The sequence below is a fragment of the Haplochromis burtoni genome, unplaced genomic scaffold (genome assembly GCF_018398535.1).
Source record: "Haplochromis burtoni strain Fernald_Lab_line unplaced genomic scaffold, NCSU_Asbu1 Contig_130, whole genome shotgun sequence".
In the NCBI taxonomy this organism is placed as follows: domain Eukaryota; kingdom Metazoa; phylum Chordata; class Actinopteri; order Cichliformes; family Cichlidae; genus Haplochromis; species Haplochromis burtoni.
The window spans coordinates 15,526-32,176 of NW_024582491.1; the positions used below are offsets into that span (position 1 = coordinate 15,526).

General features: G+C 39.5%; 1 protein-coding gene across 1 annotated transcript; it reads right to left on the minus strand.

Annotated features, from left to right (window-relative positions):
- Positions 1–1,861: 1,861 nt before the first annotated feature.
- LOC102291244 (V-type proton ATPase subunit C 1-A) lies at positions 1,862–10,025 on the minus strand. The gene is made up of 13 exons (XM_005930135.3): positions 9,857–10,025; positions 9,270–9,430; positions 8,616–8,683; positions 7,620–7,705; positions 7,333–7,427; positions 5,233–5,324; positions 4,912–5,010; positions 4,741–4,809; positions 4,454–4,546; positions 4,105–4,198; positions 3,273–3,370; positions 2,975–3,101; positions 1,862–2,528 (listed from the first exon to the last, which is right to left on the minus strand). Exons 2-13 carry the CDS (start codon positions 9,399–9,401, stop codon positions 2,430–2,432), a joined length of 1,152 nt encoding a protein of 383 aa, XP_005930197.1. The 5' UTR covers positions 9,402–9,430; positions 9,857–10,025; the 3' UTR covers positions 1,862–2,429.
- Between the last annotated feature and the right edge of the window lie 6,626 nt (positions 10,026–16,651).

Sequence of the window (16,651 nt, forward strand, 5' to 3'; positions counted from 1 at the left end):
ACATGTGCATCTTGATAAGTACAGAAAAGGAATTCCAAAACAAAATTAACAATGATCCCAATAAGAAGAACCGGTCCAAGCTGGCCAATTTGACTCTTTGTGAAGTAATCCTGTTTAACCACAGGAGAGACGGTAAGGTATCAAAAATGCCAATGACTGCATTCAGTCTATGTGACACTTTGGGAGTTTATTTGGATTTGGCAAGTAGGATTTTCAGTTTGAGCAAAAACATTTTGAGCACATTCATATAAGAGGAAAAAGGAATAGGAAAGGTCCTATCCTTTTAATGCCTGGGACGCTTTCCTCAATGGAAGCCTTGGTTGCACGTTGGCAGGCCTGTGGTGTGCCTGATAAAAATCCCTTTTTCTTCTCCAGACCTGAAGGGGAGACCCACTTAAGAGGATCGGGTCCCACCAGACAGATTACAAGGGAATGTGGAGCCAAGCATCGAGAGACACTGTCCTCAACCAAGTTGAGAAGGCATGTATCCACACTGTCTACAGTCCTAACCCTGAAAGATAATGTGATGGACATTCTTGCAAATTTTCTAGGCCATAATATCTGGGTCCACAGACAGTATTATAGGTTGCCTAAAGGAACCGGCTTTATCAAGTTGGCCTAAAGTCAACAAAAGGGCTGATTGCTCTAGAACAGGGGTCCCCAATCCCAGTCCACGAGGGCCCGTGTCCCTGCAGGTTTTAGATGTGTCCTTGAGCCATCACAGCTGATTTAAGTGGATAAATTACCTTCTCAACATGTCTTGAAGTTCTCCAGAGGCCTGGTAGTGAACTAATCATGTGTGTTATATTTGTAACTAACATGGATTAAATGACTACAATAAAACTAAAACATCTGGATTGCCCCATGTACTTTTTGAAAGCACTGTTTTAGCTGCTGTTAATGTCATTATTGAAACTTGGTGAATAAACTCATACAATGTGAGAATATAATCAAATTGTTTACCACGGGGAAAAACACTTCAGACTAACATCAGTTGACATAATGTAAAGCTTATATTGAGCCGTTGTTGGAGGGAAAAGTGCCACGTGTCTAATCTGCTGGTAATTGCGACAATATTGTGAATAAAGGAGCATGTTTACCAGTGTTTTTGTATGTTAGAGCCTTAAATTTCAGTTTAGAGGATGAGGCTTAAGGTGAGGAGCAAGACAATGGGATGAAGTGTTCAAATAGAATTCTATTGGGTTCATTGTAATCATACTCCAGTATGTAGTAGTATGATTTGCTCCATTACGTGACGACTGCTGTGCAGACTATGGATTCAGTTACAAGAAAATGATGGCTGCGCTTGATATTTTGTACAGTGTGATGAAGTTGAGTTGTGCCATCCATCTGTACGTACAGTCAGTGCTTTTCACACAATATGGTATTAAGGATGAATGGGCACAGAGTGCAACCATATACAGTTTTGTAGACGACTTTTCCTTTCACCCCTCATGTCTTGTTGCTTTCCTCACTACTTTGTAAATAAACAGCGTGTAATGACAAGCGATTGTTGTCTGTGGCTGTTTGGGTCTTGGGGGCAGCAAGTGCCTCATTCATGCTAGGACCTGGCCCCTAGACGGGTTGTAACAATCAGTGATTGGCTGAGGATTGTAACCTCGTCCCAGTACAAGATTTTCAGGTAGAGTAAGAATGGAATTCAGATTCCAAATTCCATATTCCCACCAATGTATGAAATTGGAAGGGGATACTTTCCTTGGAATTCTTCGAACCTCAATCATAAAGTCAATGGGAGAGATTCCAAAAACATGGTATAAACCCTTACCGCAATCCCGGTGTCATCTGGTGTGTCTGTCCATCCCTGGACCATCCCTGTAATTTCTGTCTCTATCACTTGAAATGCTGTGGTCTCCATCACATTTATTCAATCAATGGCTTACACAATACTCAGATATAGATTTCTTTTGTTTTACAGTAAATACACAACATGAGACGACAACATACAGTCATTTGTGTTTCACAACGTGTGCAGAATCTCAGAAACACATACCAGATGTGGTGGCCGTGGCTACAATGATGAAATCGCCCAAATGTAAACACAAATCTCTGAACACAGCTACAGAAGATGGCAATCACTTCACACCAGCACACATGGAATGACACAGTAAATACGTTTAGCTCTCCAGTACATTTTCCTTAATTGATTTCACGTTGAGAAAAAGCTAATTATCAGCGTGCCTTTAAAATAAAAACTGTAAACAAAAACATTTCAAAAGTTGTTGGTTTTTTTTGACTTGGTTGTAAAAGTGGTTGAAGCCTTTTCACCACAAGGAATGAACATGCAGCTCTGTCATTCAAGCAGCTGACGAGGGAGGGGAGAGAGAGAGTGGGAGGAGGCGGAGGTTTGACCGATGAAGAAAAAACATAACTTAATAGACACTCAGAAAGACAAACGATCAGTTAAAGTGTTAAACTTTGAAATCCAGCAGGTTGCAGTCGATTTTGTAGTAGACGTAAGGATAATATTCCTGCTGGCTCAGGTTCAGGCCTGGGATGTCCATTGCAGACTGGAGAGAAAACACAAGAAGCAGGATATTAGTGGGTGTGAGCAGCCAATGCAATATCTGTGTGTGTGTGTCATATAATGAAACTTTACACCAAATCCAATTTGCCCTCACAATCCAAATGCTTGGAAAAAAATACATGGAATGGAACCGACGCAGCTACACCAAATGTGCTACTTACCTGTTCCGAGGTTTGACCAAATGAAACTTTAGATTTGAAATATTTAAGAAGAATTTTTTTATTTTTTTTCTTCTTTTCCACTGTCACATTATAAATGCATTACACAAACAGAAACAATGCTGCACAACTTAACCTATATCCCATCTGCAGTAACCAGCTCCTGCCATGAGAGGGAGCAGCTGTTATAACCTGACACAAGGATGGATGGAGAGATTGCAGCATCTACTTTCCCTTCCTACTCAGTGTTGAGGATTATTGAAGCACTCACATCAATGATAGCTGCTGCACTGCTGTCCAGATGTTTGTAAAGGTCATTGAGCACCTCCCTCAGCTTCTTCATGGTCTTCTTGTTTGGCTGCAGGAGCATGGCTTGAAAATTCACAGGCAACCCATATCTGCAAACCAGAACATGTTCAACTCCACTTTCAGACTTAAAATGTTTAAACTACAAGTACTGTCATCAATGGGAAAAAAAACAAGGAAAGCAGTGTCAGGTTTTAGCTTTTATTTTTCTCTTTGTAATAGTTGGTTTAGTTGGCACTGCGATGTTTATTCAAGAGGCCTACCTTAAAACAGATTCCACAAAGACTCGTAGTGCTTTAATGTGAATCCATGCAATGAAGGCTTCACTAAAGTTCACTTTCAGCCACCGGACAAGTGGACCCTACAGAGATGAACAACAGTAACCATCAGTTTTATGTGTCGGAGTCATGAATCTTAAATTCATTCACAGTAAGTGCTTCAAAATATCTGTTTTTTTTAATGAAAGTGCTTTATAAAAGTCCTGCTGACAGATCCTCTTTCTCTCCTAAACAGCTGTGTGTTCTGTAGCCACTGACAAACTTTCTTTGGGTGCGTGTGCACTCAGCACTTTCTGACCCCTGCTGGCTGCACAATAACTGAATTTCTGTGAACTGCTTCAGCCTTTAATTGGTTGTTTGCGATGCAAGCACACACTCAAGTTTTCTTCCACAGAACACAGTGGGGGGAAATCCACACAGTTATCAGGCTTAACAAAAAGAAAAAGATTGTATATGCATACAATAATATTTATCAATCCAGCGAAAACAAGTATAAACAATACAAATACAAATTAGTGTGATATATGGTAGAATATATATCTACCTCAGTGTGTGGTAGACTGAGGTTTGGATGCTCAGTCTACCACACACAGAGCATCCAAACCTTTTTCTTAACCACATGGACGACAGTAAATTAAACAGAATAGCACAGTAGGCTAATAATTCAACATATAAGTACTACATATTTGTGAACAGCACCTCATGGGCTAGAACATCCCAAACCATTTGGGTCTTTTGACTTTTCTATTACTTGCACAGCAAACACAAAATAGAACAAATACATGACATTAGAGGGGAAAAAAACTATAGAACTTACAAACTGCTTCTTCTTATCTGTGGAGAGCCGTGTCATCTCTTCTTTATCTGCCTTCATCTCCTCTTCATTGTACTGAAAGTCTCTTACCGTGAACCTATGAACATCATGAAGAGGACACAAAAACCAGTTTCATTTAACCAGAAAGTGATTTTTATGTGTAGAGACACCAGCTTATATCCTTCACATATTTAAATGTCTGAAGATCAGTTGTGAGAACATAATGCAAGACACATCTACATACGTAAGAAAATCACTTAGATATGTGACACGTATATAATTTATATACACAGAGCTGTTTATATTCACTGGGAAGAATGGTGGTTATAATAACACAATGCCATTCACTTACTTGTTCTCTCTAGCTTTGTGTTTGAAGTCATCAATAGCTTTCCTGAACAGAGTGACACTGAACAGCCCACTGTCACTGTCTTCAAATAGCAGACTAGAAGAAAGGTCAGGTACTATTTTAGTGATATAATAATAGGAAGTTCATAATGTAAATTAATCGCATACTAAGTCTCTAAATACTTGTGGTCAGAACAAAAATAAATTAAATTGTCACAAAGAGCAACTTAAACAATAAATGCTTGATAAGGGCATTAACAAAATATCTGTTTCATGGATGACATGACTTACTGTGAAGACCGTGGGACCACCATCTCAGCAAGCGTTTCATATGCTTTCTGCCAGTCAGAGTATCCCGTCCTGAACAAACAAAACAGCGCAGAACTCATTAATGCTCATATTCCTTCTCATTCAATACAAAATCAATCAGGACATAGCTGTGTTTACTTGGGGCTGACTCACTTTGGTACGACAACCAGCAAAGTGATGAGGTACTCTGAATCAAGTACAAAATCATCCTTCTTGACAATGTCAGCCAGGCTCCTGGTCAACAGGCTCCCCCTGTTGGCACACAATAGCATTACAACAACACAGACTCATATGAGGGTCCTGCTGTTGATAAAAGCTTTTTGGAGTCAGAGTATACAGACAAGGTCAAGGTAAAGCATAATGAGGTAGAGGAAAATAAAGGAAGCGAACGGTCATCCTAAAGGATGTTCCAGCTCAGCACTGCAGCCTTCATGTAATGTTACAGGTGCACTTTTGTCCATGTGAGTAACTTACGCATTCTTCCTTTCTAAGTTCTGCAAGTTTCCCTTTAGGTTATTATACGCTGATGCTCTGGTCTTCAAGTCATTGTCAATCTGAGTTACTTGCTAAAAAAAAAAAAAAAAAAAAAAAAAAACATGGCAAAAAATATTAATGACAGACAAAGTAAAATACAACAAAATACCACAGAATAAAATAACTGCAGTGAGGGACCTGGATTAAATGAGTGAGAAGATATTATTAAACTCTGCAGCTACTCATGAGTATATAAAATTTTAAAAAAATAAAATAAAACAATACATACCAGTCAGAAGTTTGGACATACCTTGCTATTTTTTTCTTTATTTTTACTACTTTCTGATTTAGATATCACAAGACATCAAATATATGAAGCAAGATATATGGAATTATGTAGCAAAGAAAAATGATAAATAACTCTAAATATGTTTATATTTTAGATTCCTCAAAGTAGCCACCCTTTGCTTTGTTGACAGCGCTGCAAACCCTTGGCCTCTCAATGGAGCTTCATGATGTAGTCACCTGAAATAGTTTTCACATCACAGTTGTGCCTTGTCAGGGTTAATTTGTGGAATTTCTTGTCTTCTTAATGGGATTGGGTGACACACTTGTGTTGTGCAGAGGTCAGGTTGGTACACAGCTGACAGCCCTATTTGGCAACTGCTGGAATTCATATTATGCCAAGAACCAATCAGCTAAGTAAAGAGAAATGACAGTCCATCATTACTTTAAGAACTGAAAGTCAGTCAGTCTGGAAAACTGCAAAAACTTTGAATGTGTCCCCAAGTGCAGTTGCCAAAACCATCAAGAACCACGATATAACTGGCTCATATGAAGACCAAAGGAAGACCAAGAGTCACCTCTGCTGCTAAGGATAAATTAATCCGAGTCACCAGCCTCAGAAACCGCAAGTTAACAGCACCTCAGATTAGAGCCCAGATAAATGCCAGAGGTCCAGTAGCAGACACATCTCTACATCAACTGTACAGAGAAGACGAATCAGGCCTATATGGCCAAATAGAAACGACTACTGAGGAAAACCAATAAGCAGAAGGGATTTGTTTGAGCCAAGAAACACAAGGAATGGACATTAGACCAGTGGATATCTGTGCTTTGGCCTGATGAGTCCAAATTTCAGATCTTTGGTTCCACCTGCCGTGCCTTTGTACTATGCAGAAAAGGTCTCTACATGCATGGTTCCCACCAACGGTGTGATAGTCAGGGGGTGCTTTTCTGGTGACACTGTTGGGGGATATGTGACCCTAAACACATCTCCAGGCGGTGCAAGGGCTGTTTGACCAAAAAGGAGAGTGATGGAGTGCTGCGCCAGATGGCCTGGCCTCCAGAGTCAGCTGACCTAAACCCAATCAAGATGGTTTGGGATGAGATGGACCGCAGAGTGAAGGCAAAAGGGCCAACAAGTGCTCAGCATCTCTGAGAACTCCTTCAAGACTGTTGGAAAACCATTTCAGGTGACGACCTCATGAAGCTCATCGAGAGAATGCCAAGAGTGTGCAAAGCAGTAATCAAAGCAAAGGTGGCTATTTTGAAGAATCTAAAATAAAAAAACATATTTTGAGTTATTTCACACTTTTTTGTTTACTACATAATTCCATATGTTATTATTTATACGTTTGATGCCTTCAGTGAGAATCTACAATGTAAATAGTCATGAAAATAAAGAAAAAACATTAAATGAGAAGGTGTGTCCAAACTTTTGACTGGTAGTGTAATTCAGATCTCAAGTTGATTCTCATCTGGACGTAGCGTTTTAGTGGGAGAAAACGTTTCGTCACTCATCCAACTGACTTCTTCGGTCTCAGCTGAACTGAAGAAGACCTCCCAGCCCATTGTTCCTTCAGTGGGCTGGTTTCAGTCATTATGCAAATGTACTGTTTATAAGATTGGGGAAACCTGCAGTCAGCTGAGACTGAAGAAGTCACTTGGATGAGTGACGAAACGTTTCTCCCACAAAACGCTACGTCCAGATGAACAGAATCAACTTTTGGAGATTTACTTACCTGGATGACAGAGCATGCATCAAGATATGTTCAGGGATATTATTTTTTATGTTTCTAACCTAAATGACAGACCTACCTTTGAGATGATTTCAGAGATGTTTTTAAGGGACTGTTTTATGGGATATTTTGCCATATCCCATTGAAATCTTGTAATGTAGGTGACAAGATCAACTAAAGGGAAAGAAAACAAAAGCTGTAAAAGCAACACTATTACCTGCTTATTATCTCACGGCAGCCTAAAGTTAATATCATTATTCTGCAGCTAACCATTCTTTGCATTACCCCAATTAAAAATACAGTTATATTTTCCTTTTTTTTTTTTTTAAATAATACGAACAGAGAGTTTTGTAACCATCAGCGTACCTCCATTAGCCAGTAGGTTCTCCTGCACTTTGTCCCGGCTGTCCTCCAACACATCAGCCATGTACTGAGCCACCTTCTTCACCACACTGTGAACACCCAGGAGAGAGCAAAAATGCCATCTCAACACAAACTGCATGCACTAAGCATCACATGACCCCCAGGAACTGATTTCCCCCAACCAGATTTAACACAAACTGACGCACACATCAAAGGGTTTCACATATTCGTGTAAAGATAATCTCCTGACAAGGTCATTTATAAAACAGCAGACTTTCAGTCCTCAAGATTTTTAACCACGCTGTTCCATGGCTCATCAGAGCAGCCATGAAGCCATGGAAACACCAAGAGCCAAGTCACATTTGATGGCTAAAAGTTCCTAAGAAAGTACATCAGCCACTAATGTTCAACTTTTACCCATCTATTTTGCAATGTTATTATAATATCAAGTGTCAAAAATCAACTTAACGTTTTAACTGAAAGAAATTAAGAATTTAGCAGTTTCTTTTTCAGATATGGCGTGCAGAAACTTCAAAAAGGAACTGGGTTAAAGAGAGGCTGTAGGCAAACAAGTGAAACCGTGTTGCAAGGTTGGCCTTTCCCACAGTCAGCAGAGGAAGCATATCAGAGCTCAGGCACTAAGAGCTGTGTGTGAGCTTTGGATGTCAATGTTTCCAAAAGACTAGAGATTACAGTCAAACATACTCATGAGAGTGAAGTCATCTGCTATAAATATGACTACAGAAGGAGCTGCGGGTGTATCACCCAACTGTAAGTTGCCAAGTTTAGACTGCAGAGCCCACTAGCCTCAGGTCCCTGTGAAATTCCTCATTGTTACAAAGTAGAGGAAAGATTACAGAGTGGCAGAGGACTGGGAATGCAGGTTTTGTGTTCAACTGTCATTAATAGGTCAATAGTAAGAGCCATTATAAACAGGAAATAACTTTTTAATGACAAAAATAATGTTCGGTTCAAATCAGAAATTAACAGGTTGCATACCCTTCAACAAAGGAATCTAATTTGGCCAGTTCATCCGACAGCCCGACCAAGACATCCAGTGTCCCAACCTGTTTTTGGACACAAAAACAAAAATTAAACATGTTTTGATTTATCAGTGCTGAGATTTGGGTCTTTTTCAGCAGTGTCAGCAGGGTTGTGTTTAAACAGGGACGTCTGGGGTTCAGTCTACCTACAGTGACATCCAGGGGGCCCCTGTGCGCTTTGGACGGCGCCTCTTTGTCCAGAGGCGTTCGTGCATTGCTAACAGCAGCAGTGGGACATTAGAACCCTGCGTAGCACCAAGGTCAGCGGGGTTACTTCACCTTCTGCACGGAGAGTGACCAATTCAGAAAAGCAGAGCTGCTCTGTGGATAAAACACTCCTCTACCCGCTGCTTCAACATGAAGGCAACAGATCTGTGTACAGACTGCTTCCGATACACAGAATCGGTTTATTCTTGACAGTGGATGCAGAAGGTGAGTGATTTTGATTGTTAAACGATTGTTAAATGACTTTTTGAAATGAATGGGGTAAATCATTATGAATTACTACAGTGTAACAGCTCTGCACTGCAGCACAGGAGGGAACAGCAGGACAGTGTGGCAAGCACAGGGTTTATACACTGTCCTGAAAAGTGTATAAACCCATACTAACCTTAAGGTCTGGGATGTTGAACTTGTGGTTGGTGGAGAGGTTGTTGGTACGCGTGGTGGCTGCCATCATTTTGTCCCATGTTTGCTGGCAGGTCTTATCTCCCGGTGCAGAGATCAACCAAAACTCTGTCATGTTTCCAGCACTGGTGCAGCTCGAGAAAGCTGGAAAGGAAATCCAGACTTAGACTAGTGCTTTCTCTAATATTATTAGCCTCAGCATTTAGTTAAACAACACTGTCTGTCTGATTACAAGTAAAAGACTGTTTGCTTACAGGGACACCGTTCCCCACTAAGCAAGTGATGCTACACTAGCAACAATTCATTCAATTCATTCAAGACAACTACATGCTGACGTTTCTCTTTCACCAACAGTCCATATCTTCACTCCCTGACTACTAACTAACGTTACAATACCGTAAATAAAAAAAATAAGCAATATGTTACATAAACCGCAGCTGGCAAAACAAAAACATGGTTAAGGTCAAGCAGCATCCAGCTGGGATTAGCTATCGTTAGCCATTTCGCTAGCTTTGCTATTAACGGTAACAACTCAGGTACTTTTTGATAGCGTTTTAGCTGTTCACTCACCGGGGTATTAAAACGTTACAGTTGTTAGTGAAAATAAAGGTGTTTATAGTGTTTCTATAGCTTGACAGCGTTCATAGTTGCCATTCAGTACAGTTCGTGAGCTCCTGACAGCAGTACCAGTCAGCTGATCTGCAAGAGGAACCGGAAGGCCTCTCACACACGCTGCGGAGACCCACCAACGACCCCAGCTGGCGGTGAGCGAGTACTGCAGCCTGGCTCAGCTTGAACCCACGAAAACCCTGACTGGTGGTGGTGCTCGGGCTCAAAAACGCTTGAGTTATGTGGATAGTTTAGACTATAATCCGGATAAAAGAGAGTGTGTTTAGCTAGGCCACATTCTGAAACAAAACACCAAGATTGTTTGACACTTATGTAACAGCAAATAAAATTAATGTAAGTTTTTTTAATGAGAAAAAATATAATTGTTTTAATGGATTTTCAACAGATTTCCTTAATTATAAACCCCAAATCTCAGACTTGATCCTGGGTCAACATTCCAAACTCATTATTACCCTATTAGACAAGAAGGCAGACAATGTTGGATGCCAAGTCAGCAGCATTTGAGCCTTTAGAGTAACTAAATTTAGGAAAGCTGGGTCAGGTTTCCTGACTTTGGGTGTCTCCTGTACAGAATACTGAGGAAAACGCCCCCCAAAGGGACATGTTTATAGTTCAGTGGGTCTGGGGTTCATTGTTTTGGGACACAATGCTTGGTCTGCCTGGAGCCAACCCTCAACATCAAACGACAGGGTTGAGTTTGCCCATAGCTGGCTAGAGGCCAGTCTCCCTGGATGTTATCAGGGGACACACACACCACAATCAGCCAGTCTGCAGAAGGCCAGCTACTGCTTAGATTCAGCTGCATGATCTCTGGAGGTTCAGAAACAGAGGCAAGTCATAAAGTACAGAAGCATAAAACTCCTGTAACAAGCGTGTTGCTCTCCCCTTGCCCTCCTTCAGCTTCTTTAGAAAATGCTAATAATAAAAACCATGTTAACAGTACAGGCCACACAAGTGTGTCGTAGAACTACAAGTGAAGGATGAAGGTCTCTCTCTAAAAGCTTTGTGTACTGTACATTCCACATCATCTGTTTCGGCTTGGTCCAAAGTAACTGATGCTTACAGGTGTGCTTGTACCCATGTAGCCTTTTAACATGCACACACCAAACTCAGAGCATTTACATAAGCAGCTTTTCTAGTGTCATTCATGGGAACTACTTGATGATTTGGTTTCCCCAGAAACAATGCACTTCAAAAGTATTCCAGTCATTTTAGAGTTCTGTAACAATGATAAATAATTTTTGTGCAATCTATCTTTGCAAGAAGGGAAATGAGGGTGAAATGTGCATCATTTTTTGGGCGTTGTTATTGTTTAGCCATTATGGTATCGCGTTGTATCTCTCCACCTCTTTGATACTATTGTTATACATGACATGTCCTGGGAAAGCCCAGTGATAAAGACTATTCCCATTTCATGGCATATCACAGAAATATGGAGCCATTTTTCCAGTTTATTTTTGGGTGCATTAACATTTCTCAAGTATCTATTAGTCTTTATAAGACTACCGTGGGTCCTCTTGGTGCTATGTGAGACCTAAGGCTGTGGTGTTTATGAAAAAAGGAGTATCAGGGTGTTTATTAATCTGATATTGCTGCTTTAAGTCTTCTAAAGATATACCTGTTGAATATTTGCTATATTCCTGCAGTCAGCTGCTTTATATTTCCCTGCTTAACATTCAGGTCAGTGTGAGGAGAAGTTTGTTTGGAGTTCTCTTTTTACTTAGCAACATTCTTTGGCAAAAAAAAGAGTGGAAACCATTCGGGAGAGACTTAACAAGTGCCTGTTGCATACGACTAATGTATGGTGTTTTTAAACAACTATTCATGTCCACCAAAATGGTAAATTTATGACTTGTCATTGTGATTATACAAGCATAACAGACAACACTCACTCACATGGTGCAAAAAAAGAAGAAGAAAAGGCTTAAATACCATAAATGTACTGACATAATATAAATGCAATATTTAAACTCATTTACTGACAGGTATTTGAAAGCTGTCAGCTATATAAGACTGGGAGTTAATATTGCACAGCCTCACTGAAGATGAGTTATTTATATGCTATGTGTATATATATATATATATATATGTATATATAGGGGTTGTAATTGTGTGGAGCTGAGCACTAGAAAAGTGTATTTTACATGAGTCATTTTACATATTGTAAAATGCACATGGCTTGTTATGGAAAATTAATAGATAATGTGTATATTCTCTTAACAAATTCAAATTGTTTGTGAATATTCATTAAACAAATACCCATAACAACTTCTTCTGTTTGAAAAATGAAGGGAATCAATATTGTTGGCTGTATGTAATTGTCTGACCTTTTGATTCTTGGAACATGTTGTTTATTCCTTTTTTTGCCTGCCTTGGTCACTCAGGGGTGATTCAGGGTCTTTCTATATCGGTCCATTGATGTAATCTGTTTGCAATGTTTGCAAATAAGAATTCCTGCTGCACAATGCAGCCACTGGAGTATTTGCCCTCACAGTGGGTGGTACACATGTCTCCCTGTCGCATACCCAACGGCAGCGATGGCTATTATGATCCAAACAATGGAAATCAAACATTGTGCGTTACTGGAAGCCACTTTAGATGCTATGTGTGATTAGCCTTATATATACATAACTCGTGTAGTGTTAGAGAGAACAGGCACAAAACACGGAACAACTTTTTTGTGTCGCAGTACATCGCCTCCGCAGCCTTTACAATGGACTCCACGAAATAGGTTTATTAGTGAAACAGGCACTGCTATTGTTTATTTTTCCCCCGAGGAGCACTCAACTCTCATCTAACACTCTGAGGAATTTTATAGATATGTGGAAGAAAAAAATCCCAACAACAACAAGACATCATGAACTGCTGTGAAATAAGAAAAATATGATGTGGGTCAGTCAGGGTGCTGGGGATTTAAGGGATAATGCTTTGTAATTGGTAAACAGGGTTTTCATACAAGAACAGTAGTCCTAGGTCACAAATTCCTGGATCCTAAACTTCACAGCAGGTATGGAGAACTTGTGTCTGTATGTCACTCTGTAAAAATGAAGTGAAAATTAAACTATGAGGGTCACAGACTGAAGAGATACAGTAGAAGACAGACATTAGTGGATTGCATTTGAAAATTATTTTCCTATACTTGTTTTTATTTTTTCTGAACATAGTTGAAAATAAATTGTATTTTTATAACCTATTTGTATTATTTTAGAAATGGCAAACATAATCCCAAAGCCTTGAAATGCTGATACTGTGCAGTAAAACACTTTATATTTTAATTATAAAGGGGTATTTTCTCCTATGTTTAATGTAAGCACAGAGTCCAAACAGCCCCAGAAAAAAGATTTCCCCTTCAGCTAACAGTTGCCGAGCTTTTCTTTGCACCCTCCCCCTTCAGCTCTGAGGAGGGAGACATGCAAATTTATCTCCTGGAGGGGGTAAAAACTGCCTCATGCCAAGCGTTTTCAGAGTCAGGCACAACTTCACAACTTCACAACAACAAAGGCAAAAGGAAGGGAAAGTATAGTCTGAGCTTGAACTTTAGGACAAAATGCATGTTTCCATCTAGCCATTGCGTCTAGGGCTTATGTCTGCGAGTGCTGACTGAGACTAGAGAAAATAAGCAGGACTGTGCCACCTTTGTTGGACAATATTTTGTCCTTATCACTGAACCATGGGGGATCCAGTGAAGACATAACACAGGTAATTTTTGGGAAATTACCTATTTACCACAGAGCATAGGTTTTATAGCTATTCTGTTATAAATATAGTCTAAGATCAACAAAGTTGTGGGGTTTATTATTTTGTTTTTGTTTTTACAGTTGGTTAGAATGTCTTCAAATTGTCAAGTCAAGTCAACTTTATTGTCAATTCTGCCACATGTACAGGACATACAGAGAATAGAAACTACGTTACTCTCAATCCCTAGATAAAAAAGCAAATGAACATTTAAATATAAGAGTGATTAAAAAATGCAGGTAAAATAATTAAAAAGTAAAAATTTAAATAAATAAATACAATACAATTTTACATATAACAAGAAAGCTATACAATATACAATATAATGGGTAAATGACATTGGGTGTAAACCAGGCAGAGTAGTGCAAATAGGCAAATAGTGCAAATGGAGATTTAGTGATGTACGGTAAGAGATAGTGTAACAACAAAGTCTTATGAGGTAAATTGTGTGCACAAAATATTGCAGCATAGAAAAAAATAATCTTTTTTTTAACTGTTATTATTGTGGCTGTTGCAGGTCAGTAATGATTTTTTAAATTATGTTAATAAATGCTCCACATCTTCCTATGCGAGCTCTAATATCGCGTTGCGTGAGGGTTTGACAGCTCCGAGCAAGTGTTTGTCAAGTTCACCATACTTCAGTTGAGCCAAACCGGAAAATGTTAATAAAAGCTGTAATTCTTGCTTAATTTCACTCTGACGGTTTCTCCGTTACTCAAAACGAATATGTCGGTTAATGTGGGTTTTATTTTGACATTTTAAACCGGATGTGTCAGCATTAATATGACGCTTCTGTCTGTGGGTCGGTCTTGCCGTTCGCCCTCCGCTGCTGTCGTCTGCTCGGTTGTAACAAATGGTCCGCTATAGGTGCCATCGAGAAAACGTCGAACGACAATAACTTGAACTACTCCATGGCAAATATCGTTTTCTCTTCTAGTCTCCCCACCACTCTTTAAAAATTCCGCCTAAAAAGAAAAAGCGTTCTGTCCCCTCTTTTGGGTTTTCAGCGGACGTAAGTAACGTTAGCTAACCGCGCTGTTAGCTTCCTATGAGTGTTAGCATGTTATTAGCTAAATGCACTGAGTAACGTGTCCTTGTCTAGCTAAATACTAAATAAAACACACTAGCTATAACGTTGTTGTCAGTAGCATTCTTAAAAAAAAACTTTGTTTTTAATAAAACATGTTGGTACTAGGAATACATCGTATATTACTGCGTAAGGAATACATCGTATATTACTGTGTAACTACCGCGGACACTAATGCTAATGTGCTCCATGAATTGAAAGCAAGCTGTTACAGTAACAAGGAATTTGACTCTGAAGTAATTGGTAATGAATGTTAAGTTGTAGTTAAACGTGGTTATAAGGGGTAGCATGATAAATAACACGGGGCAAGAGTGTTGTTGTAGCTAATTAATGTATTCAAACCTGCTAATCTGGCCATCATTGCATCAGTTCCGGTGGTTGGTTCAGAATAACTCAGACTAACAATTCACACATTAAAAAACACATATTAAGTACAGCATGTAAATACTGTTTTCTGTATCAGTGCTTTATGCGGGTATTCGTTAACTCGAGTTTACAATTCGTCTTTGTCAAATGGCGAAAAATATGGAAATCCGGGAATGCCTTTCTATTCTGGATTATTATTGCTAATGTGTGTAGTCATAACCCAAAGATCCATTTGGAGCCAGGAAAAAACCCAGTTTCCTCTACAGATTTACAGATTTGATTGTACTTTGGAGTACCACTGGAACATGTGTTAGCAGGGGAAACAATTGACTGATCATTGACTGAATCTGCTGTGCCTCACGTCCTCATCTGCCCCTTTGCAGGTGTACAACAACTACCCAGAGGATCTAGGGGCAGCTCTATACCGAGAGCCATTTGACTTCAACGCCGAGCCACCTTGGGATCCTAGCTGATAGTGGAGGAGTTCATCCCAGGACTCATCCATGTGAGTAAACTAGCTGGGGAATTTATGTATCCACTTTAATTGGAGGGCTGAGAAAAATCTAATAGCAAAAACGTTGAATGTGTGGTACAGTATTTGTGTTTGCATGGTGAAGAATTATTGCAGTTCTACGGTAACTGTCATGTCCTGACAAAAGGAGTAAACATTCAGCATGTCCCAGATCACTCAGTTATTTTAGATCTACTGTTTCAGATCTATTTTCAGCACTTGTATTAAAATAACAGGACACTGTTCAGGACTGCTTTTATCTGCACTGGCTTTGCTGTTAGATTTGTTTTCAGGAACAGAGAGAAATAATCTGAGCTATAACCCAACTAATATGCATGTATTTTCCTTGAGATTATAGCTGGGTTGCATTGTATATTGTATGTTTTGTGAAGATAGAACAAGTGACCAGTTAAGCATTTTCTAAGTTACATAAGGTCCTGGTTTATTTTCAAAGAGATATTAGTGTTCAGCCTTGTTCCATTGTGCTTTTAACCAGTGTTTGAGCAGTGATTTTATTTACATTTTTTAAATGTATATATTTTTTATTGTACACCACAGCAGTCATTGTTGGCATATTGCTAGTCTCCCCATGTAACCTTTCTACATCTGGTCTGGTCCAAACTATCATGACTGGCTGAAGTACTGTGCAACAGTACTGAAAGTAAAGTTGTGGCACAGATGCCGCCAGTATTGTACCTTTGTTAATGCCATCAAACGGAACATTTTCGGGTCACCGGCTCAGGGATTAATGGCGATTGTAAGGGGTAATTGATGATAAAGTAAATGAACCCTGTGCCCCAGACTATGTGTTTTCACAGCGGCTTTTAGGAAGAATAGGCCTCTTCCACAAAGCTATCCCATAACGCAGAACCTGTTCTCTGCTCTGATTGGATGCCCGTTGAGTTGAAAATGACTTCAGTTCAGGATTTCAAAAGAGGCGTTTAGGTTTCAGCAGCAGAGAACATCATGGAATATGCTTTATCCAAAAGTGATTTTTGGTGCTGAACTTGGTGCTTTATGTTGGCTTTTCTCTTTT

What these genes read in the sequence shown, in the direction of transcription:
- LOC102291244 (XM_005930135.3), bottom strand. Translation starts at nt 9,401, where the DNA reads ATGACAGAGTTTTGGTTGATCTCTGCACCGGGAGATAAGACCTGCCAG. An exon ending in CACAAAGCTAGAGAGAACAA is followed by an intron (nt 4,199 to 4,453) that starts GTAAGTGAATGG and finishes TGATGTTCATAG; the next exon opens with GTTCACGGTAAGAGACTTTC. An exon ending in CAGATAAGAAGAAGCAGTTT is followed by an intron (nt 3,371 to 4,104) that starts GTAAGTTCTATA and finishes TCATCTCTGTAG; the next exon opens with GGTCCACTTGTCCGGTGGCT.